The sequence below is a fragment of the Coenobita brevimanus genome, chromosome 63, assembly GCF_032717465.1.
Source record: "Coenobita brevimanus isolate Jiangsu-jjx chromosome 63, ASM3271746v2, whole genome shotgun sequence".
Taxonomy (NCBI): domain Eukaryota; kingdom Metazoa; phylum Arthropoda; class Malacostraca; order Decapoda; family Coenobitidae; genus Coenobita; species Coenobita brevimanus.
This window is the reverse complement of record NC_137016.1, coordinates 7,253,423-7,277,172: the sequence shown is the minus strand read 5'-3', so window position 1 is coordinate 7,277,172 and position 23,750 is coordinate 7,253,423. Positions and strand designations below refer to the sequence as shown.

Here is a 23,750-nt window from a genome sequence, read left to right as displayed (position 1 = left end):
GGCACAACGGATTTTAAGTTAATACAACAAGACTGGTCTAAGTACCAGTTATGAAAGCAAACGTTTATGCAAGCTAGGAGCTATATGGGAAATAAGCTTAATTATGGAGAAATGAAACAAGATTTTTACTCTACATTAAGCTCAAGAAATAGAACTGTTAAATTTATTAATTACAAAAACAAATTTAACATTACATTTCAAATCAAATTAAATGAGACGCACTCGCTCACTCACTCACGCAATAGCTAAAATACTTACGCCTAGGGAAAAACACCTTAATTAAACTCTTATAACTAGAAAATACACAAAAGAAATACTATAGTCGATGAATGCTGCGTATCACCAGATGGGTGGGAAGACTGGACTAACTGTGAAGTGGAGTTTGGGTACTAGCTGACCTCTCACACTGCGGCACAGGTCCTTCCTCCGTCACATCAATCACAAGACTGAATTCAAATAATGCATAAGCAGTACGCACAGGCCACCGGAAGAAGGCGTGGCTAACGGTTGAATGAAGCAGAGGCAAACGATAAAGAAATAATTGTATCGCTCAGTAGCGCACTTAGTGACGTGCATTAAATCGGTCACTTTTTGAAAACGGTGACGAATTATTTGAAAAGTATACCCCGGAATGGAGAGAGAAACGGTTAACTGAGCGATACACAGTGAGTTTTCCACTAATAGTTCGTGGCTTCTCACAAAAAGGAAATGTCGCGAATTGATTCGTGACAGGCAGAAGGAAGAGGAAAGAATCACGCCACTATAATTTCCGCCTGGATGCAAGCATTTTGTCAGGATATTATGAAAAATGTACAAATACCTGTAATGGTTTTGAACAGCCAGATCACAGCATCCAGGTAATGCCTTGTCCAGATAATTGAGAGGTTTCTGTACCATAAGAGTTACGAGGTCTGTTCAGAAAGTATCTGACCTTAGGCACCAAAAAAATAAATGGCTAACCTGTTGAGCTAGGACACTCTTCCCCTTAAAGTACTATAGGCCCCTTTTGACCTGACACACGTAGCCCAGTGTTCTTTCCACTGCCTGAAACATTTTTCAAAGTCGGTTTTCGGTAACTCCTGCAGGTACTTCATCACATTCGTCATGATCTCTTGGATGAATATTGCTCAAGACATGCTGGAGTGTGCAAATCGTGATCCAGACTTTCTGAAGACTGTTATCACAGGAGATGAAACTTGGGTGTGCGGGTATGATCCAGAAACCAAAGCACAGTCCTCCCAGTGGAAGCGTGCAGGGTCACCTCAGCCAAAAGAAAAAAAAAAAATAACACAGCAGGTCTGCAGTAAGGTAAAATGCATTCACACGTTGACAATTTTTTTCGACTACCGTGGTGGTATGCATCACAAATACGCACCAGAAGGTCAGGCTGTCAACAAACATTACTACCTCAAAGTTATCCGTCATCTTCGTGATGCAGTTTGGCAGAAGAGACCACACATTTTGAAAGTGGCATGTTGGAAGCTGCACTATGACAATGCCCCTGCCCATTCTTCTGAACTGATTCAGGAATTTTTAGCCAAGCACAACATCCCACAGGTCTGGCAGGCTCCATACTCACCAGACATGGCTCCGTGCGACTTCTGGTTATTCTCCAAGTTCAGAACTCTACTGAAGGATTCCTGATTTGAGATGAGAGGAAAGAGCATGATAAATGTGATGAAGCACCTTTAGGAGATGCCGAAAGCTCACTGAAAAATGTTTCAGGTAGTGGAAAGAACACTGGGCTATGTGTGTCAAGTCAGAAGGGGCCTACTTTGAAAGGGGTTAGTGTCTTAGCTCAACAGGTTAGTTACTTATTTGTTTAGAGCCTAAAGTCAGATACTTTCTGAACAGACCTCGTAGTAATGGGTGTGGGTGGAGAGGAAAGTGAAAATGAAGTCTAATCAGCAGTAGGGGAGTGGACGGTAATGGTTAGGAAGCAGGTTGTACAGTGGTGAAGGATTTGTGTGTGTGTGTTTGTGTGTGTGTGTTGGGGGTGTGTGTGTGTGTGTGCGTGTGTGTGTGTGCGTGTGTGTGTGTGTGTGTGTATGTGTGTGCACTTGTTTGTTTGTTTTGCCTGTATACATTTGCTTGTTTTGTTTAACATGGTCTGTTTATCAGGAGCCGGTTGGCGCGGAGAGCATCACCAGTGTACCAAGCAGTATGGCGGGATAACCAGGAGTTTGATGAAGTTCTTATATCACCCTGCATGATCCAAGACCATATGCCTGATAAAGTCCTCAAGGCACTTGAGAAGGTAAGCCATAAGGACAGGAAAGGAGATAATGTTAGAATTTAAAAACTTCTGATTCTAGACCACACATTTTTTTTTTATATATACGTAATTACTGGTGTAGCATATGTTTTGAACCATAATAGTTCAGTAGTTACTCTGCATCCCATTATGCACATGCTCTTAAGATTAGGTTTTAAATTTAGCTTTGGTGGACATTTAAATGAGTGCAGTACTGTGAGTATATGCTTATATATTCTTGCATATGTTTGTACCCTTTTGGTTTATACTGATAATACATAACAAGCACTGCAAAACACAAGCATAACCAGTAGTTGTATACTATACAACATGTCAAAGTTTCATCGGCATCATTCATGCTGCATAATCTTTTGCCATTCATAGTAGGCCAGCATAGAAAAGGGTTAATTTTAGCTCATACTCATTAGAGAGGTTTATCTTGCATTGAACCTCATATATCAAGTACAGATGCAAATAATATCATGTATGTAATGCATGGAGCCTCTGTGGTACAGTGGTAGAGTGTGCGTTTCGTACACGAGTGGACCAGGGTTCGCTCCCCGCCAGGGTTATAAACTTTGGGAGTGTTCACCCGGCCAGTACTGCATTGGCGGACACAAGGGGTGCTGTGGTTGAACCAGTGTCGCTTACTGTAAAGTATGCTTGCACCCAGTCGGCTTGCTCGGGCAGATTACACTTGGTTCACAGACTACACACACATCCAAAGCCACTCCAACACTACAGCTACACTTACAAGCACTTCTCACCCTACATACAATCTCTACTAGACAACCTAAACCACTTGGTAGAGATACATTGGCTGTATCGTCCCGACTTCGGTCAGGATAGGCTGGTCCTGCAGTGGATACTCAAATGGCTGATGATGATGATGATGATGATGATGTAATGCGTAACTTGCAGCATGAGGATTTCCTACCTTGCCTATAGTGTGAAATGATAATAGTTTCGACTTCCTAAGAATCAGGTTTTACTCTTTTTATATGAAAGAGGACCTCTTGAAGGATGGTCTTCATTAATATTTGATCAGTATCTCCCATAGTCTAGTTGTATTGGAATTAGAGTTTGCCATTGATGCCACTGAACTTTCATTTTTAATGGAGACAGTGTTTTAACATAATGATATGAAAGAACATGAGCTGAAGTATAGGTAATTATTTTAATTAAGGAAGCTAAGGAGCAGACTTGAAATACTGTAGATGGATAAATTACACAGGGAGAAGCACAATGAGGATTCGGCACCCCTTTTTAACTTGGTTGTGATGAAATGACTATGCAACAGGTTTACAGATATTTTGAATGCACCTGTAAAGAAAACTGTAAAAAAAAAAAAAAATGCTAATGGATATGCGTGAAAGGTGGAACCAGGATGCTGAGGACTTGAATGGTTGTGAGGCACATTTACTGGGCATGCTGTTTAATTGTTATACTTTTAGTTTATTTTTTTTATTTATTTTTTTTTTGTAGATCTTACACCTCATCCCATCTTACTGATAATGATGGTGATTTTTTGCTGTGCATCTTTTAACTTTTACTCCGAGAAACTGCTTTGGCATAGAAGTACCATACTCAGAGAAATTGTATTGACATAAAAGTACCAAAAGTGATGAGAAAATCTGCACCTCATCAGTACCCATTTCTGATCATAGACTAAATTTCACAAGGAGAATATTGGGAACATCTCTGATTCAGTGTCTCATGAGTTGTTGGGTAGAGTTTCATTATTATTTAACTACCTTCCAGGTTTCTCAGGAGTTAAGAGAATATTACATCTATCACCTTCAATGCATGGAGTTATGGATAGATCCCCAGTGCTTGCTAGCCAGATGGTGTAATTATTTTGTTGAATATGTGAGCATGTTACCAGAACACTGCTTTTGAAGTGGAGCACAGTTGCATCTGGCTCAAGCTATACTAATGTTGAAACTTGCAACCTTGTGGCCAGTTTTAGTTTTCCACCCTCATATTAAAATCCTGGATCACCTTCCACAGCCATTTGCCGTGGAAGGTGATCACTTTAGCACATCAGCCCCCCCTCAAATGGCATGATATGTTTCATTTGCATTTTGTTGGAATGCTGTAGTAGATTTCTTTATGCTGTTTATTTCAAACTTATACAGAGGTATAAATCTGCAGCAAATGATATTAATGACATGGTATTTTGTTTTAAAATTGACAGTAGCCTTCCTCTCCAGTGTTGTGGAATAGATATTGAATATTGCTGCACATCTCCAGTTGAGTTACATGTCCATTTTGGTATATGTTGTGTTAAGTGTCTTAAATTTTTGCAGTTAAGTACAGTATGTCAGGTGGTAGATTACAGAATCACAATAGTCTTGATATACAGTAAAAGCAAGAACCTGAATCTTAAAAGTTAAATGGATACTGAACTTATGTGTTGATAATATAATACATTCTTATTTATTTTTATGTGCAACATATCTCAGTGACATGCCAAAGAGGTAACTTATTATCACTGAAGTGCATGTACCGAGTGAGTATTCTTGGTGGAGTTGTAATAATTGGCCATCATTTTCTCTCCTCAGCCTCTATCGTCGTTCTCTCCTCCATGTTTCCCTTTTCTTCATCATATCTCCTTTTACCCTTACTTTGTTTCTTTTCCTGTACTTCTTTGTTCCTTATTTTAATATGATGTGTAGGAACACTAGGTCTCGTACTCTTCTCCCCACCTTCTTGTTTATTTCTTTTACTATCAATTACCATTCCTTCCTTATCATCATGCCTACACTTAGGATTTGACCATTTTCTCCTACATTACTGACGAGGAGAGTGTACGTGAGTGAGGTGGAGCGGGGAAGAGGGAGGGGGAGGCCAAGGATGGGATGAAGGGATGGAGTGGAGAGGTATATGGGAGAGGGGGGTGTGAGCTGGGAGCAGGGCAATGAAATGGCGGGGGACAGGGCGATATGGAGGCGATGTGTTTGTGGCCACCCCTTACGGAATTAAGGCATCTGGCAGGAGATAGGTAGATAGATCTTGTCTCCCTTTTCCTGTTATCTGCATAATATCCTTCACAGTCCTTTAACCCTCCTGAGGTAATGTGGGGTCTGCGGGACCCCACGCTATTTTTCTTAGTGGTTTCATATATTACTATAAGGTCTTGGGATTTGGTTTTCCCTCTACCTTCCTGACTAGTAGACTAGCTTAGGGAGGTGATGGGGTCAGTTCAGGATCTGACTCTATTTTTGCGATAAAGGGCCTTGGGGTCCAGTAGACCCCACATTACCTAACCTGTGATTTTTTTTTTTTCCCATATGTATCTCCCATACCATTTTTTTTTTTATGACATGTGCTTCTTACAGAAACATTGACCATTACTGTACAACATGCAATGATACAAAACTGGTGGAACATATCAGTTTTGGTATGGCAGCCACTAATTTCAGAGAGGTGAAGTCAGTGAATGTACAGCGAGGTTGGATGGTGAGGAATTGGAAAATGTGAGTACGTTTAAGTACTTGGGTAGTGTGATGAGTAAGGATGGAGGTTTGGAGGGTGAAGTGCTTGAAAGGGTATAGCAGGGAAGAAAGGTTGCTGGTTCTTTGAAAGCAGTGATAAGAAACAGGGAAGTGAGCATGGAAGTGAAAAAGTTACTACATGACAGTATTGTGATACCAACTCTAACGTACGGAAGTGAAGCTTGGACGTTGTTGGAAGGACACAAGTCAAGAGTGAGAGCAGTGGAAATGAGTTATTTAAGAGGAGCCTGTGGAGTCACATGGAGAGACAGGTTGACAAATGAGGATATAAAGGAGCGTTGTGGTGTGGATGTGGATGTGATAGGAAGTGTTATGAGGAACACACTGAGGTGGTTTGGCCATGTGGAGAGGATGGAGGGTGAAAGACTGACGAAGAGAGTGTATGTGAGTGAGGTGGAGGGGGTAAGAGGGAGGGGGAGTCCGAGGATGAGATGGAGGGATGGGGTGGAGAGGTATATGAGAGAGGGGGGTGTGTGAGTTGGAAGCAGGGCAGTGAAATGGCGGGGGACAGGGCGACTTGGAGGCAATTTGTTTGTGGCCACCCCAAACGGGATTGAGGCATCTGGCAATAGATAGATAGATAGATAGATAAAATTTGTCGATGCTTTTCATTTTAATTTTCCATACAATATTTCGTCACTTATATTTTCATACATTTTGCACTAAATTGAAGGAATAGGACTACAGAAACTGTGTACAAGCAACTGTTTCAATAAAGATGTTCTTGGTATTTTTGGTGATTTTTTAAAGATTGGGGTCTCACAGACCCCACATTACGTAAGTAAGGATAAAATTTTAGGTTTACGTGAGAAGGGTTAAGTCATCTTAATTTATGTGGAGAAAAAACAGGAGTAAGAAATGTATTGGAAGGCTTGTTACTCCATGTTGCTTCAAAACCAGATGGGAACTGCTTTATGAGGGACTGTGTTGATTAATGGCCAGTTTTTAGGATATACAGTAATTGCTTAACTCTACTTTGGTCATTTGGTGGTAGGTGGGGGTGCCCATCATCTATTCACTTGATGTAGTGCTACCTGCTTCTTCCTTCATGTTTGTCATTCATTTTCTGTGTCTGTCCTCTCTTCCTGTTTCTCACATCATTTCTCCCACTATTTATTACTCTTCTTGCCACTAAGTGACAAGACAAATGGTTTCCTGTGACGTATGACACTGTTTCTTACGCTTGATTGTAACCGTATGGCTAAATAACTGGGTGACGTGGAGCCTACCATGGTGTACCTGTTAACTGAGTGGAGACTCAGATGCGACATTCATGCAGGAATCAGACCTTCCCACTAATCCTCGGACCTCGTTGTGGTAAGGTGCCGTCAGCCAGATGGGAACATTGGTTCACTGCACAGGATGGCCCTGCAGGGGCAGTTGCTTGTCAGCAGTTGATGGGTCTACTTGATCAGACAGACTGGAGTAGCACAATAACAACTTTGATCACTCTATGAGGTCTGTCCAGAAAGAAACCAAAACTTTTTAAATAGCACACCAACTAGCAAGAGTAGTGTGATTGCAACAGGAGTGCTGTGTAGCAGTTACTTTGAGTTTTAGTCTAATACAATGCTATGTCACTTGGTCATTGAGGTATATGCACTTGAGTGAACATATGTTGAGTGCACCTGGCGATTTGGTTTAAGTTGAACAATGAAGGATCTTGAAAAGTAATGTGTTTGCATGAAATTCTATTTCAGATTGGGAAAAACTTTTACGAAGGCATTTCAAATGTTGCAGTAGGTTTATGGAGAGGATCACTTAAGCCGTACATAAATGTCACAAGTGGCTCCAGTGATTCAGATCAAGAAGAACATCCACCTAAGACAATCCCAAATCTGGACGACCTTCCACATCAGGGAACAGTGATCATGTTGAGAAAGTGCATGCTGTGATCTGTGAAAATCATTGCCTGACGCTCCGTGAAGTTTCCAAAGAAGTAGGCACTAGGCAGCTGTAAAAGTTCATACCACATGATTTTATCAGAAAAACCAAAGACCCTTTGTGTTGCTGCTAAATTTATTCGTCTACTGACAGATGAGCAAGTAGAGATCCATGTCACAGTCAGGGGCTGTTTGATTTTTCAAATGCTGATGAAAACTTCTGAAAAATGCCACAATAGATGATGAAACGGCTACGATGTCAAAACAATAAGGCAGTCATCACAGTGGGCTGGAACCTCACCATCTATCCACCCATCATTCAGTCCTATACTGCCCCATGAGGAGCAGAGGAACCTGGGGTTAGGCAAGTTGGTCCTGACATTTAAGGTGAGAGTGACCAGCCTCAATCATCACACGACCATAAAAAGCATGTCAGAGTTGCTCAGTTGTAAAGGTGATGTTGATCGTCTTTTTTTTTTTTTTATTGGAAGGGCATCGTTCATTATGAGTTTGTTCCATGTTGTCAGACAGTCAATAAAGAGCTATACTTGGGCATCCTGAAGCATTTGAGGAAGGCAGTGTGAAGAGAGAGATCTGAGACGTGGACAAACAAAACCTCGATATTGTTCCATATCAGTGCATCTGCTCACATGTGGCTCCGTGTTTGTGACTTTTTGGTGAAGCACGAGACGACTATTGTTCTTCACCCACCCTGCTCTCCAGGTTTGGCCCCCCCTGTGGACTTTTTTTTTTCCCAAAAAAATAAAGTTGAAATCCACCCTGAAAGGTTGCTGATTTCAGACAATAGAAGAGATAGAAGAAAATTCGCCAAACGCACTAAACTCACATTCACTCAAGCTCATGTACTTAAGTGACTAAGTGACATGGTGTGATGCAGTTAGTGTTAGACCAAAGCTCAAAGTGACTGCTACTCAGTGCTCCTGTCACAAACATGCTATGCGACATAGTTGGTGCGCTATTTAAAAAGTTCACATTTCTTTTTTAATGCAACCCATATAGGCTAAATTGACTACAGTATCAAGATGTACCTGATACTTATGAGACCTGGAGATTGGGAAATAGTTTCCATCCTAGAACAATAGCAAGTCTGTCCATACAGTGCTTTAGCCTCCACATCTGTCTTTTGGATTGGCCTGCTCTTGCTTTTTTTTTTTTTTTTTTTTTTTTTTTTTTTTAAATGCTGACCAGTTATCTACCAGTATAGAATTAAGTACAAAGTTATTGTTCTTGAAGTGATTATGTACTAGGATTATGGAGGTTGTTTATTTATGATGACTACCTGATTGTACAGAAGTTTGAGCAAGAGAATTGAGATAAACAGATAAGCTGAATACTAGGTATACAAACATAATAAACAAGAATTCAGTGAGAATACTATTCAGTGATCTTAAAAGTTTACTCAGTAGACCTTCCTCCCCCCCCCCTCCCTATTATGTTCACACTTTTGAGGCATCCTGCAGAAGAGGCTTTAATTTATCTTACAATACAAATTAGGCATTTTAAATGGTTAAGGGAGAAAGCATTCCAAACTGAGAAAGCTTAGGAGAGGGCACAGCAGTGCATAGCAATCATTCCTCAGAGTTATTCATGTCTTGTCTGCTCATTCAAAGTTAGCTTGCACAACTTTGCACATCCTCTATGCAGCATAGCATTTTCTCTCTTTAAGTGGTAAGTCTTCAGTCACCATTTGTTTCTTGTCTCTTGTTTTTTAATTTTTCATGTGTGCTTGCTTGGTGTCCCTCTCCATTACCTGGCTACCTAGCTTATTCTGTAAGTTTCTGGTGCTGTTTGTATTCTGTATCTAGAGCCTGACTCCCTAATCCCGCAAAGGGTGGCTTTAGACAAAATGCCTCCAAGTCGCTCTGTCACTCACCATTTGACTACACTCCCCCCAGCTCACTCCCCTCTCCCTCATATATCTCTCAACTCCATCCCTCCACCTCATCCTCAGTCTCCCCCTCCCTCTTCCTCCCTCCACCTCACCTACATACACCCTCTTTGTCAGTCTTTCATTCTCCATTCTCTCCACATGTCCAAACCACCCCAGTGTATTTCTCCTAATTCTCACAGTCACATCCACATCCACCCCATGACGTTCTTTCACTTCTTGATTCGTCAACCTGTCCCTCCGTGTCACTCCACATGCTCCCTTCAGGTATCTCATTTCCACTGCTCACACTTTTACCTTGTTCCCCTCTAGCAAGGTCCATGCCTCACTTCCATTCATCAGGGTAGGGATCACAATACTATCATGAAGTGACTTCTTCATTTCCATACTCACCTCGCTATTTCTCATCACTGCTTTCAGTGAACCAACAACCTTCCTTCCCTGCTGTACCCTTTCAAGTACTTCATCCCCAAAACTTCTATCCTTACTCATCACACTACGCAAGTACTGGAATGCACTCACGTTCTCCATATCCTCATCATCCAGTCTCACTGTGCATTTTGTTACTTCATTCCGCTCAGACATTAATTTCTTTTATCGTTTGGTCAGTTTAGGATATTTTTTCATCTTTTGCCTGTTCGTCATAGGAACCGTGAGAAAGAGTATCTTACAGTTCTGTGCAGATGTTATATTGTAAATGGTAGCAAGGATTTCTCCCAGACTCAAGAGAGATCAAAATAGGATGCACTGCTTATTATCTCCAATAAAATGCCTCATAAGACATGATGACCATCTCCCATGATCACTTATGTCTTTTCCATTCCTTCAAATTTAGTGCCCAGTGACATGCATTGCTCACAGAGTGCACTAAAACACTACTGTTGATGGTATCGAGTTCATGCCAATGATGCTAATTCTTTGTCAGTGTGCTCATTCATGGTTCATATCTCTTACTTACTACCAAGTTCATTCCATAAGTTTCGAGAGCCTATTGTTCCCCCTTTTTATTATAATCGAAGTGGTAGGTGGGGGCACTCACCATCCACTCACCCGATGTAGTGCTGCTCTCTGGTGACTGCCCTCTCCTCCCTTCCTTCCATCTTTCCTTCCTTCCTCCTCTGTCTTTCTTTCCTTCATTCTTCCCTCATCCTTCTGTCTACGGGTGACTCTACCCTGAGTGACAAGCCAAATGGTTTACTGTACACTGGGAAACCATTTACCATGCTGGGTGGTAACCATATTATAGCACCTGGTGGTTTAGTGGGTCATTAAGGCGCTCCAATCAGATTGAGCTGGTGCAGGTTTATATCCAAGGTGTGGTTGGGGTTTATTGCTCACGTAATCCCACTCAGGGATGAATGAGGCTGGTCACTCTCATCTTAATTGTCAGGACCAACTTGCCTAGCCTCAGGCTCTTACACTTCTCATGGGGCAACTCAGGATTATATGATGAATGATTAACTACCTCCACCAGTGAAGTTGGGGGAGGTTACGTATTCTCTTATGTTTGTCTGTTTGTTTGTTGGCACAATTTCTCCAGAAGTTCTCAATGAAATTTTATGGGAGGGTGGGCCATGGGCCAAGAAAGATTTTATTAAATTGGGGGGCAGATCCAGATCCGGATCCGAAGTATCTCACACAGTATTTCCAAATGTTCTCAATGAATTTCAGTTAAATTTTGTGGAAGGGTGGGCCATTGACCAAGAAAGTCATCATCATCATCAAATCCTATGGAGCCTAGGAGCCCAGGGCTAGGCAAGTTGGTCCTGACATTTAAGATGAGAGTAACCAGACTCACTTATCCCAGAGTGGCATTGTGTGAGCAATAAACTCCAACAACACCTTGGATATAAACTGACACAGGCTCAGTCTGGTTAGAGCACCTTAATTACCCACTAAACTACCAGGCATCATAGTTTGCTTATATGGTTACCACCCAGCTTGGTAAATGGCTTCCTGGTGTACAGAAAAACATTTAGCTTGTCACTCTTTGTAGAGTCAGCCATAGACAGAAGGAAGAGGAAAGAAAAAAGGACATAAGAGGAAGGAAGGGGAGGAAAGGGCAGCCACCCAAGAACTGCACTACATTGAGTGTGTGGATGGTGAGTGCCCCTACCTACCACAAAGAACTGATTAAACTGGGGGACAGATCTGGGTCCTGTGTATCCAGCACAATATCTCCAAAAGTTCTCAGTGAGTTGCAATACAGTTTTGTTGAGGAATGGGCCAAGGGTCAAGGAACAGTTGATTAAATTTTGGGATGGATCGAGATCCTATATATTCCACACAATACCCCATGGATCTAGACCTGGATCCCTTTTAATGGCTGGCATTGGCGGAGATATGAACTCTCTGAGTGCATTCTTGTTATTGTTATTGTTGGTATTATTATTATTATTATTAATTATTATTATTATTATTATTATTATTATTATTATTATTATTATTTACAGTATAACTTTTTAGACTACGGGGACTTTGGATGGCTGTGAGGCATGTTCTAGATTTGCTTCTGTTTAACAACATTTTATGTTTTCCCCACGAGTTAAACAGTTTTCCTCTATTTTACTGTTATCCAGTCATCATCCCCTCTTTTTATTTCCCAGTCAGGAGTAGAGAATCCTGGGTCTAGGCTGCTCATTCTAGACACTAATGCTTGAGTGACTAGTCACTCATGCTTGTGTAGCATATTAGCAGTAAACCCTAACCATTGCTTAGATGTAAGCCCCTATAGGCCACATCCGGTTTAAATACTGTGTGGACTAGGCCACCAATTGCCTGTTTACCTTATGTGGTCACCACCTAGTACAGTAAATGGTTTCCTGAGTTTCAGGAAACCATTTAGCTTGTCATTCAGTGTAGTCACCTGAAGGCAACACTACATCAGGTAAGGGGATAGGAGATATCTCCATCAGAATATGGAATAAGAAACAGATGGAAACTGTATTTTGAAAAGCCAGTGTCGACGAGAGATGACTTGCATATGGTTAAGGCTCCCCCATGCTTTTACCTGGTGCATAGAGTAACATCAGGAGACCCACATTCATTTTTTTTTTTTTTTTTTTTTTTTTTTTCCACAACCAGAATTATGCTTAAAAACCATGTGTTGTATGTAACCAAATTATGGTGCCTGGTGGTTTAGTGGGTGACTAAAGCACTCCAATTGGATTGAGCTGGTGCAGGTTTATATCCAAGGGGTGGTTGGGGTTTTTTGCACATGTAATGCCACTCAAGGATGAGTGAGGCTGGTCACTCATCTTAAATATCAGGACCAGTTTGCTAGCCCTGGGCTCCCATGCTCCTCATGGGGCAACACTAGATTGGGTGAGAGATGGATGAATGCATTGTTGTTGCGGTGTGACAGTGTGAGCTCACCAGCAAGCAGCTGTATGGACGAGTATGATGGAGGAAAGAGGGAGGTTTGGCTAGTCTGGGAGAAGAACCTTTTCTGTGTGGGGAGAGAAACTTCTTCATTTTATCCATCTAGTAGGCACAACATGGGCATTCTAGCACTTAACAATGTTTTTTTTTTTTTTTTTTTTTTTTTTTTTTTTTTTCATGCGAGGAAGAAGGAACCAAAGGCCACGAGCCCGCAATAACAGTTCCCTCCAAGAGAAAAAAAAATACAATAGCATTTTGTTAACTGGGGGTAGTTATAGGGGGTGACGTATTGGGTTGAAGGGTCAAAAGGGGAACTTTGGGCTTGAGGTTTAGACTGAATTAATTATTTGCATAAGTTCTTTTATTTTTGCTGGGACCCTTTTTATTGGAATGACCCACACCAAACATTGCACAGACAAATTTCATAATTTAACACCAGTGTTTTATATACAGTAGAGTATCCCCACTTATATGCATCCCCAATATGAAATTTAATACTTGTACATAAATGACTTTATCAGCAGTGTAGGTTTGCCCAAGCCAGGGCACAAATACCACTAAGTACACTCTCAGATACAGCTAGAATGTGGCTGAGCTCAAAAAGTTCCTGAAAATTGCAAGAAAAACATACAGAAACTCAAGAATATTCACAAGGCTGTGAAAACCTCCATGACGATGCTACCAGTATATGAGGTCTGTCCATAAAGTCTCCAACCATCGTGAGTAACTTAAGAAGCGTTCATGCGACCTTGATGTAACTCGGCAGGCACTCAGAGGGACTTGTACTGTGCATGCATGACCAGCAACACTCCCATAGGAAAACTTAGTTGGCTGGCAGATTCCGTTGAGAGAGCATGAGAACTGTGTGACCGTTGCATTCACAATAACCAAGCAGGTATATGAGCAAATCTGCATCAAGCTTTGCTAGAAACTTGAATATTCGTCCGCAGAAATTGTTCGAATGATTAAGAAGGCTTTTGGGGATGATTTAACGAGTGAAGCCCTGATAAAGTTATGGTATAGATGGTTTAATGGGGATTCCTTTGAAAATGATCCACATTCTGGAAGGCCTTCAACAAGCAGAACATCCAAAAGCATGCAGGCTGCAACAACAAAAATCTGCAATTGACAGTGCAAAAATTAGGAGAAGATCTAGGGATTCCACAGACTAGTGTTTCAGAGATTCTGACTGAGGATCTTGGCATGAAATGTGGCAGCAAAGTTTCCGTGGCTCCTGTCTCAAGAGCAGAAGGAATTTCGTGCTGAGGTTCCAGAGGACTTGCTTCAAGCTGCTAACAGTGATCCACATTTCCTCAAACAGGTCATAACCAGAGATGAGTCGTGGGTGTACAGCTGTGACCCTTAAACAGAAGCCCAGTCTTCCCAATGGAAATCATCAGGGTGTCCACATCCAAAGAAGGTGCAGCAAGGTCAGCAGCTTCCAGGCCATGTTGACAGTGTTTTTTGGTCATGAAGGTGTTGTTCACCACGAATATGCTCCTCTGGCCAGACATCAATGAAGGAGTATTACATCAGAGTTCTTCGCAGGCTGAGGGATGCAGTAAGAAGAAAACGGCTGCAGCTGTGGGCAAGTGGTGACTGGCATCCTCATCATGACAATGCCCCCGACCATTCTTCCTGTCTTGTGCAGGTGTTTTTTTGGCAAAGCATCCTATCACCCAGATCTTTCAGCTGCCCTACAGCTAAGATTTGGCTCCCTGTGCCTTCTGGTTTTTCCTAGAGGTAAAACTGCCATTGAAAGGGAGGAGATTTCAGACCATTGACGAGATTAAGGAGACCTCGATGAGGCACCTGACAGAGATCCAGAAAGAGGACTTTGCAGACTGTTTTCCAAAGTGGAAGGGATGCTGGAAGAAGTGTGTGAGGTCCCAAAGGTAGTACTTTGAAGGTGAGTAAGGCACTATTGCCCTAAGTAAGTCATATCTATATATATATATATATATATATATACTTTTTTTTATCAAATGGCTGGATACTTTCCGGACAGACCTCGTATTTCTTGTCCTTTCTTAAAATATTTGCCACTGAGTAGAGGGAACTGCTGCTAAATGGAGATCTAGTGGAAAAAATGCTAAATTGGCAACAGTGCAGCAGCATATTGGCACGGTGTTGGTTATAAACGATTGTGTGGTCTCTTGTTTTTATCCATGATTGTTGTGTTGCTGTACATTGTATGATTTCTTTTGCTACTATTTTGCTGCTTCAGGTGTTTACTAACTTCTATGACTGGATGCTGTGACTGGTTAAGTAATGTCACAGAAAATAGTTGTATCTTTCAGTAATTTTTATTATCAGTATGGAGGCAACCCAAAATAGTAGTAGACTAACACCAGCTCTGAGTCTTCAGATTAACTGTTTTAAATGTTCTGTTAATGTACAGTCACAGTTACTAATGTCTTTACTCTCCTGATGAGGGGGAGATGGAAAACAGGATTGGTGTAAGGCCAGGTGAGTGAATATTGGCAGTTCAATGATGATTATGTATGTGAGAGTGTATGTATCTGATGAAATGCCAATATCTTTTCCCCTGGCCTTTCTGTAGTATTGTCTTTCACATACTCTTACAAGGGGGTTAAAGAAACTAGTGATTGTAACATTACATACTGCGGCTGTTGCTTGTGATATTGTGCTGTTTTAGGTGTTTACTGTCTACATTTTGACGACGAGAAGGAGCTGGGTAAGCTCACACAAGAGTAACTCAAAGTGGCCACTTGCCATAACCCCATAGAACCCATATTTTATTGTCAGCCTTATAAGAAAAATCAGTATCTGAAGTGACTTTGTCTGATGTAATCCTTTCGGATGAAAGAGGATTCCCATACTGCATGGTTTTATCATAATGCAAGGGGTGTTAAGTACAAAATTCTCATGATCTAGGCACTCAGCCTCTGTATTGTACAGTTAGACCTCAATCTACATTAGATTAATATGCAGTAAATCGATAGAGCAATGAAATAAAATTTAGACCCAGTTTTTCAATAACAGTGGTGAAATTTGCTTATATAATAATTGTAGTGGCTGCATACGGCAGTGCTTTGTGTACACGGTGCCTCCTGCATAAGCTGACAATTAAACATTTGAGCTAAGATGGCTCCCAGTGTTTACATACATTTTCTGTGCTCGTCTTCCTTTCTTTTCGTTCATGCATGCAAGGCCATTGAAACACCTTTGCTATCGCCAAATAGCAGTGCAAGTGAGCATTGAATAGTGCAGTGTGCAATATTAAGTGTAGTGATAACATTTTTAATATAAAATACTGGAACTTGTGACTGGGAAATCATGTCTGGCAAGAGAGGTGAAGTCAGTGAATGTACAGCGAGGTTGGATGGTGAGGAATTGGAAAATGTGAGTACGTTTAAGTACTTGGATAGTGTGATGAGTAAGGATGGAGGTTTGGAGGGTGAAGTGCTTGAAAGGGTACAGCATGGAAGAAAGGTTGCTGGTTCCTTGAAAGCAGTGATAAGAAACAGGGAAGTGAGCATGGAAGTGAAAAAGTTACTACATGACGGTATTGTGATACCAACTCTGACGTATGGAAGTGAAGCTTGGACGTTGTTGGAAGGACACAAATCAAGAGTGAGAGCAGTGGAAATGAGTTATTTAAGAGGAGCCTGTGGAGTCACATGGAGAGATAGGCTGACTAATGAGGATGTAAAGGAGCGTTGTGGTGTGGATGTGGATGTGATAGGAAGCATTAGGAGGAATACACTGAGGTGGTTTGGCCATGTGGAGAGGATGGAAGGTGAAAGACTGACAGAGAGAGTGTATGTGAGTGAGGTGGAGGGGGGGAGAGGGAGGGGGAGGCTGAGGATGAGATGGAGGGAAGGGGTGGAGAGGTATATGAGAGAGGGGGGTGTGAATTGGGAGCAGGGCAGTGAAATGGCGGGGGACAGGGCGACGTGGAGGCGATTTGTTTGTTGCCACCCCAAACAGGATTGAGGCGTCTGGCAGTAGATAGATAGATAGACTTCTGATTCCTCATTCTCTGGTTCCTTTTCATTTATTTGATGCATTCTTTCCCTTATTTGTGTGAATAGGTCTTAAATAGGTGATGTGCATGTCCGATGGAGAGTTATTTAGGTGGTTTTCAGAGTTAGGCTGGGTTAGGGTTCATAAGTACTTGTCCAGGAGACATTTTCCCAAGTCCCAGAGAAACCCAAGTTCTGGACATGCCTTTGGCTCTGTTACATCGGGTCTTGGAGGGATTACTGTAATAGGCTAAGTGGCCCTTGACTTCCACTGTATCCTCATTGAACCTATGTTTTACTGACATCAGTATACGGCATATCATTGTGCAATGAGTTTTGACGTAACCCTATCACATACCAAGGAGTGACTACTGTACAGGCAATCTTTTGTGTAAACAATTGATTTGTTTTCAACAATTACAACTTTTTCCTATCAGCTGATATTATAAATGGAGGAAAACTGATATATTAGCCATATCAGTATAAGTTGTTGGAGGCACTCGCCATCCACTCACTCGATGTAGTGCGTAACTCGGGTGCCTTCCCATTCCTCTCTTCCTTCTTTCCATCCTACCTCTTCTGTCTTTCATAAATTCTTTCCTCTTTCTTCCGTCTATGGGTGACTACACTGAGTGACAAGCCAAACCATTTACAACACTGGTTGGTAACCATATAACCAAATTATGGCACCTCGTGGTTAATTGGGCAATTAAGGCACTCCATTTGGACTGAGCCAGTGCAGGATTATATGCAAGGGATGGTTGGGGTTTATTGCTCACATAATGCCATGCAGGGATGAGTGAGGCTGGTCACCCACATCTTAAATGTTAGGACCAACTTGCCTAGCCCTAGTCTCCTATGCTTCCCATGGGGCAACACTGGATTAGATGAGGAGGCTGTAGCACGGGCCGAACAGGGTGGTACTCCCGAGGGGAATGGGAATGCTGGTGATAGGGAGAGCTGGAGCTCCTGTTTCACTAGCCATCTAACCATCCCTCTTTTCTGACCTTTTCAATGTGACAGTAACATGGAGAGTAGACCAGCATACTCTCCCAAACATTTCCTCTAACTGTCTTATGCACTACACCACATGCACTTTACATTTTACACAACGTATCCCACTACGTTACAGGGGTTGGCGCCAGCAAGGGCATACGGCCAGAAAACTTTGCCCCCGCTACCTAGTGGCGGACTTCTGGGGGAAGGCGTGGCGGGGGTTCCGCTGACATAGATCATGAGTCCAGGGCGAGATGGGGCTCGGGCCTGTGCTAGAGGGTACAGGGCTTTGCAGTTCCCAGGCGCCACTTCCGCCCAATAGAGAGGGGCCCGAACCTGGGATTAGCGCCCCAGGAGGCTGCCCTATCAGTGGATGTATAATGGTGGGATAGTTGTAAGTGCCAAGGCGCGCTTGGAGGGTGTCCCTGCAGCTGGCCTGGCAGGGTGCCCCGAGGCCACTACCACAACCACTGGTAAGCTGGTGAGCTAGGGGTCCCAGATCCATTGCCTGGACCTGGGACTGTGCAGTGAGTGGGGCCTGTGGTATATCTGTCCCCCCTTTATTAATACTGAATATGACAAAACACAAGAATAAGTTTCAAAGCAAGCCTGAGGACAGTAAATCACCCAGGGGGATGAGGGTGGGTTCATGGAATGTGGGAAGTTTGAGGGGAAGAGCGGGGGAAGTTGTTGAGGCATTCAGTAGGAGGTGGGTGGATGTGGCGTGTTTGCAGGAAGTCCGGTACAGGGGTGGATCAGCCAGAAAGATTGTTGGGAAGGACTGTTACTATAAGTTGTTTTGGCAGGGGGGGACAGATGGATATGGGGGTGTTGGTGTGATGGTTGCGGAGAAATGGAATATGTTATGAATGTTATGAGAGTAAGCGATAGGATATTGATAGTGAAAATTCTGTTTGGCAGAGAGATAGCTGCAGTTCTATCGGCATATGCTTCACAGGCAGGATTGGATGAAGCAGAGAAAGATTGATTTTGGGATGATTTAATACGTGTAGTAGGTGGTATGCGGGATGATGAGATAGTGGTTTTGGGAGCGGACTTAAATAGTCATGTAGGTGAAGCAGCACAAGGTTACGAAGGAGTACATGGGGGATGTGTGTATGGTATAAGGAATGCGGAAGGGGAAAGGATACTCGAGTTTGGGGAGGCAACGGACATGATTGTGTGCAACACATATTTTCGGAAAAGAGAGAATAGGTTAGTTACGTATGAGTCTGGGAGAAATAGCAGTCAGATAGATTATTTTCTGGTTAGGAGGGTTGATAGGAGATTAGTGAGGGATGTTACAGTTATAGGAAGTGAGGAGTGTGTGCAGCAGCACAAACTATTGATTTGTGATATGGTGCTTAAAGAACGAGTGATGAAAAAGAGGACTTATGTACACTCGATCAAAAAAGTATCGGTGCACAGGGGGTGCGATGCCTACCGAAAAGGTTCGAACAACTGCTGACATTACCAACATCTCATTGTGTATCATCAGTGTCTGTCTATATAAACATTACATTTGCTATATGTTTGCAAGAGGATATTGCTAGTTGGCGATATATAACACCTCCTGACATCAGGGCTACCAACGTGTGGTAGGTCGGATACTAATATTTCAGTGACCTTCATTCTGTGGTCCCAAATGTTTCACGCATGTTGTGCACTGATACTTTTTTGATCAAGTGTATCTAGGAGGAAAATATGGAAGCTGAAAATCCAAGTAGTACGGGATGCCTTCTATACTGAGATGAGGAGCGTGGTGGCTGAACAGGGAGCTGTAGACAGAGGCATTAATGAACAGTACAAAGCCCTCAAGAACAATCTTTTGAGAGTTACTGATGTAACATGCGGTTGGACAAGAGGACCACCAAGACATATAGTAACTTGGTGGTGGAATGAGGGTGTAGATGCTGCAGTTAAGGAGAAAAGAAGGCTTTTCCGGGAACGGAAGAAGGGTGGTACCAAGGAGGAATACTTGGCTGCCAAGCGTAGGGCTAGAAGAGAGGTATACAGGGTGAAGTCTGAGTCACAGAGACTTTTACTTGATAACCTAAATTATGGGGAAAGGAAAAATATGATATTTAAGGTGGCAAATCAGATGAAGAGGGATAATCGGGATATTATAGGTGAGCAGTGTGTGAAGAATGATGAAGGAAGGGTAGTGGTGAACAGTGAGGATATTAAAGATGCATGGAGAGAGCATTATAGCCGGTTGTTGAATGAGGAGTTTGACTGGGACAGGGAGGGTTTGGAGCCAGCAGATGCGATGTTTGGCCCTTGCCCTTTGATTGCTGCTGCTACTGTGAGTGAGGCAATAGGCAGGATGAAGGTGGGGAAGGCAGCAGGTGTGTCTGAGTTGACTGCTGAAATGTTGAAGGCCTCAGGAGATATAGGGGTGAGGTTAGTCACTGACCTGATAAATATGATTATTTATGAATGTGTTGTCCCAGATGATTGGCTGAAGAGTGTAATTATAAATGTGTATAAAGGGAAGGGTGATGCCCTGGAAAGAGGAAATTATAGAGGTATAAAGCTTTTAGATCAGATAATGAAGGTAATGGAGAGAGTTTTAGAAGGCCTGATTAGAGAAAGAGTGAATATTGATGAGATGCAGTTTGGGTTTATGCCAGGTAGTGGGACCACTGATGCCATATTCATTGTTCGACAGCTTCAGGAAAAATATATTGGTAGGAGAAGGGATCTTTATTTTGTTTTTGTTGATTTGGAAAAGGCCTTTGACAGAGTCCCTAGAGAGATGGTGAAGTGGGCAATGAGAAAGCTTGGCTTGGAGGAGTGGCTGGTTAGGGTGGTTATGGCTATGTATGTGGGTGCTCACACCCTGGTAAGAGTGAATGGAGATTTGAGTGATGAGTTTTCCGTGAATGTTGGTGTGCATCAGGGGTCAGTCTTGAGTCCCATGTTGTTTATCATGGTACTTGAAGCCCTTTCACGTGACTTTAGAAACGGACTCCCGTGGGAGTTGTTGTATGCTGATGATTTGGTGTTGATTGCAGAGAATGAAAGGGAGGTGGAGGAAAGGTTTAGGAAGTGGAGAGATGGTATGGGGCACAAGGGTTTAAGGGTAAATGCAGATAAACCAAAAGTGATGATATCTAGGGTTGGTGGCGGTACTGTCAAAGACGAGGGAGAGTGGCCATGTGCAGTTTGCCACAAGGGCATGGGAAGTACAGTAGAACCTCTCATTCGGACTATATGGGGGGAAGTGGGTTGTCCGAATTAGCAGATTGTCCGGACCATCGGGGTAATCTCCAGTTCATACCAAAAACTATCTACATATGGTATGTTTGTTAATAACATATATTGCATATGTCAACCCTACATAACTGCAAAAGATGAAAGGATACTAAAATAACCAAACTAATCATGTACGATAGTTTTGTATTGCATAATTTACAGGTAAGGCCATGACAAGAAACTAGCCTACATTTTAAATTGTAGTAAGTGACTAAGGCCCGTGCAGGCAAAAAAATAAATTAATTAGTTAACTGTAATATTTGGAATAAAAATAAAGCTTATGTAGGCAAAAAATACATTGTCATCTTTGGCATATTGATAACGCCCATATGGGCAAGAAGCTAATGTTTGATGTATAAGTAAAGCACATTTAAGTACAAAAAATAACCTACAGTAATCACTAAACACAGCAGAATATTCTGACCCATTTTTGTGTAAGCAAACTCCTCCTTTTAACACCTTTATTCACTGCAGAAGCTACACTTGCATTAAGGGGCATGGTAAGGAGGATTAACTTTTGAAATACAGCGTAAAAATATTAGTGGTTGGTGAACTAGGTGATGGAACGAATGCTAGCGTGTGTTTAAACAGGCGCCCATGTTGAGACCTAGCGTGATCCGAGACTAAACGAATGATGATCGCTTTCCGCACTGATACTGAAAATGACTTTAGAATTACTTTCAACATATTTTTGGAGCTTATTATTTTTAAATTTTGTCCGAATTAACAGAAGTCCGGATTAAAGGGGTCCGGACCAAAGAGGTTCTACTGTAATTCCATCTTGTGCGGTGTTTGTGATAAATGGGTGCATAAGAGATGTACTGTAGTGGTATCAGAGGTAGACTGTGAGATAATGCTGATTTTATGTGTACAGCGTGTCGGGGTGAGCAGGTGGAGATTTTCAGACGTGAAAGGATTGAACTTGCTAGTGAATCTCTTGAGTGTGTGGAAGAGTTTTGTTATTTGGGAGACATGTTGTGTGCTGGAGGTGGGGCTGGAGCTAGCTCTGTGGCTAGGGTGAGAAGTGGTAGGAAGAAGTTCAGGGAGCTCTTGCCTCTCCTGACATTGAGAGGACTCTCCCTACGTGCTAAGGGGTCTTTGTATGCAGCATGTGTTAGGAGTGTAATGCTGTATGGTAGTGAGACCTGGGCAGTGAAGGAGGAAGATATTCGTCAGCTCAGACATACAGAAATGACAATGATTAGGTGGATGTGCAGTGCGTCCCTGCGTCCAAGGCCTGGAGGGGCTGGGTTTACGATGGAAGAGTTGAGAGGTAGGATGGGACTTGAGTGTATTGGTGTTGTGATGAGGAGAAGTAGATTGAGATGGTTTGGACATGTGGAGAGGATGGGGGATGATAATTGGGCGAGGAAGGTGAGAAGTGTTAATATTGGGGGTGGGGTTATGAGGGGTAGACCGAGAAAGCCACGGAACGAGGTCATTAAGTGTGACCTCAGGGTTAAGGGACTGAACAGGAAGGCTGCAATGGATCATGCAGTGTGGAGAGCCGCCATTAGGTGACCAAGGCCGACACACGCAAGCATGTCAGAGCCTTTAAAAACGAAAACAAATATATATATATATATATATATATATATATATATATATATATATACTGTATATATATATATACAGTAGGCTCGCACAGTGCGCAAGAGATTGGGTGGTCCACGACCTCACGCACTGGGTTTTCGCGTACTGGGAATACATTATCTTATGGGAATAATTACATATGGGCGGTACCCCCTCATATCTGGACATTTTTTGGACCTTAGAGACATAATAAAGGTTATATTTTTCAGACATTGTACTACAGACATAGCTACAATAACAAAAATATGGGTAGTCACCTTAACAACAGTAGACAACAGGCCTGATGGATTTAAACAACAAGAGTTCTGAGGCGCGGCAACGCACTTACAGTGCCCCTACCACCACCCTGGCCGCACCACGCTTGTTTAACGGTTGCCAATGTTGTATTATTCCAGACTTTGACGAAGAAATTTACGGCCTGTTGAATGTTACATTTCTTCCAGAATGCAGGAACAGTCATTATGGTGGGGGTTGCAGGTATGCCAGGTGAAGCAGGTGAATCAGGTGGGGCTGTGAAGGTGGAGAGGGAAGCGGCTGGTGAGTCAGGTGGGGCAATGGAGGACGGCGGTGGGCGAGTGAGGGGAGGATCCTCCCTCTCCTCCTCGCTACTGCTCACTATCTATCTATCTATTGCCAGACGCCTCAATCCCGTTTGGGGTGGCCACAAACAAATCGCCTCCAAATCGCCCTGTCCCCCGCCATTTCCCTGCCCTGCTCCCAACTCACACCCCCCTCTCTCATATACCTCTCCACCCCATCCCTCCATCTCATCCTCGGCCTCCCCCTCCCTCTTCCCCCCTCCACCTCACTCACATGCACTCTCTTCGTCAGTCTTTCACCCTCCATCCTCTCCACATGGCCAAACCACCTCAGTGTGTTCCTCATAACACTTCCTATCACATCCACATCCACACCACAACGCTCCTTTATATCCTCATTCGTCAGCCTGTCTCTCCATGTGACTCCACA

General features: G+C 42.7%; 1 protein-coding gene across 1 annotated transcript in view; it reads left to right on the top strand.

Moving 5' to 3' along the window:
* The window catches only part of LOC145404295 (diacylglycerol lipase-alpha-like), a 174,402-nt gene that overhangs the window by 112,184 nt on the left and 38,468 nt on the right, over nucleotides 1-23,750 (top strand). The window contains exons 14-15 of the mRNA XM_080275815.1: nucleotides 1,229-1,256; nucleotides 2,140-2,257. Of these exons, the coding sequence (XP_080131941.1) occupies nucleotides 1,229-1,256; nucleotides 2,140-2,257 (146 nt within the window). The remainder of the gene's footprint in view (nucleotides 1-1,228; nucleotides 1,257-2,139; nucleotides 2,258-23,750) is intronic.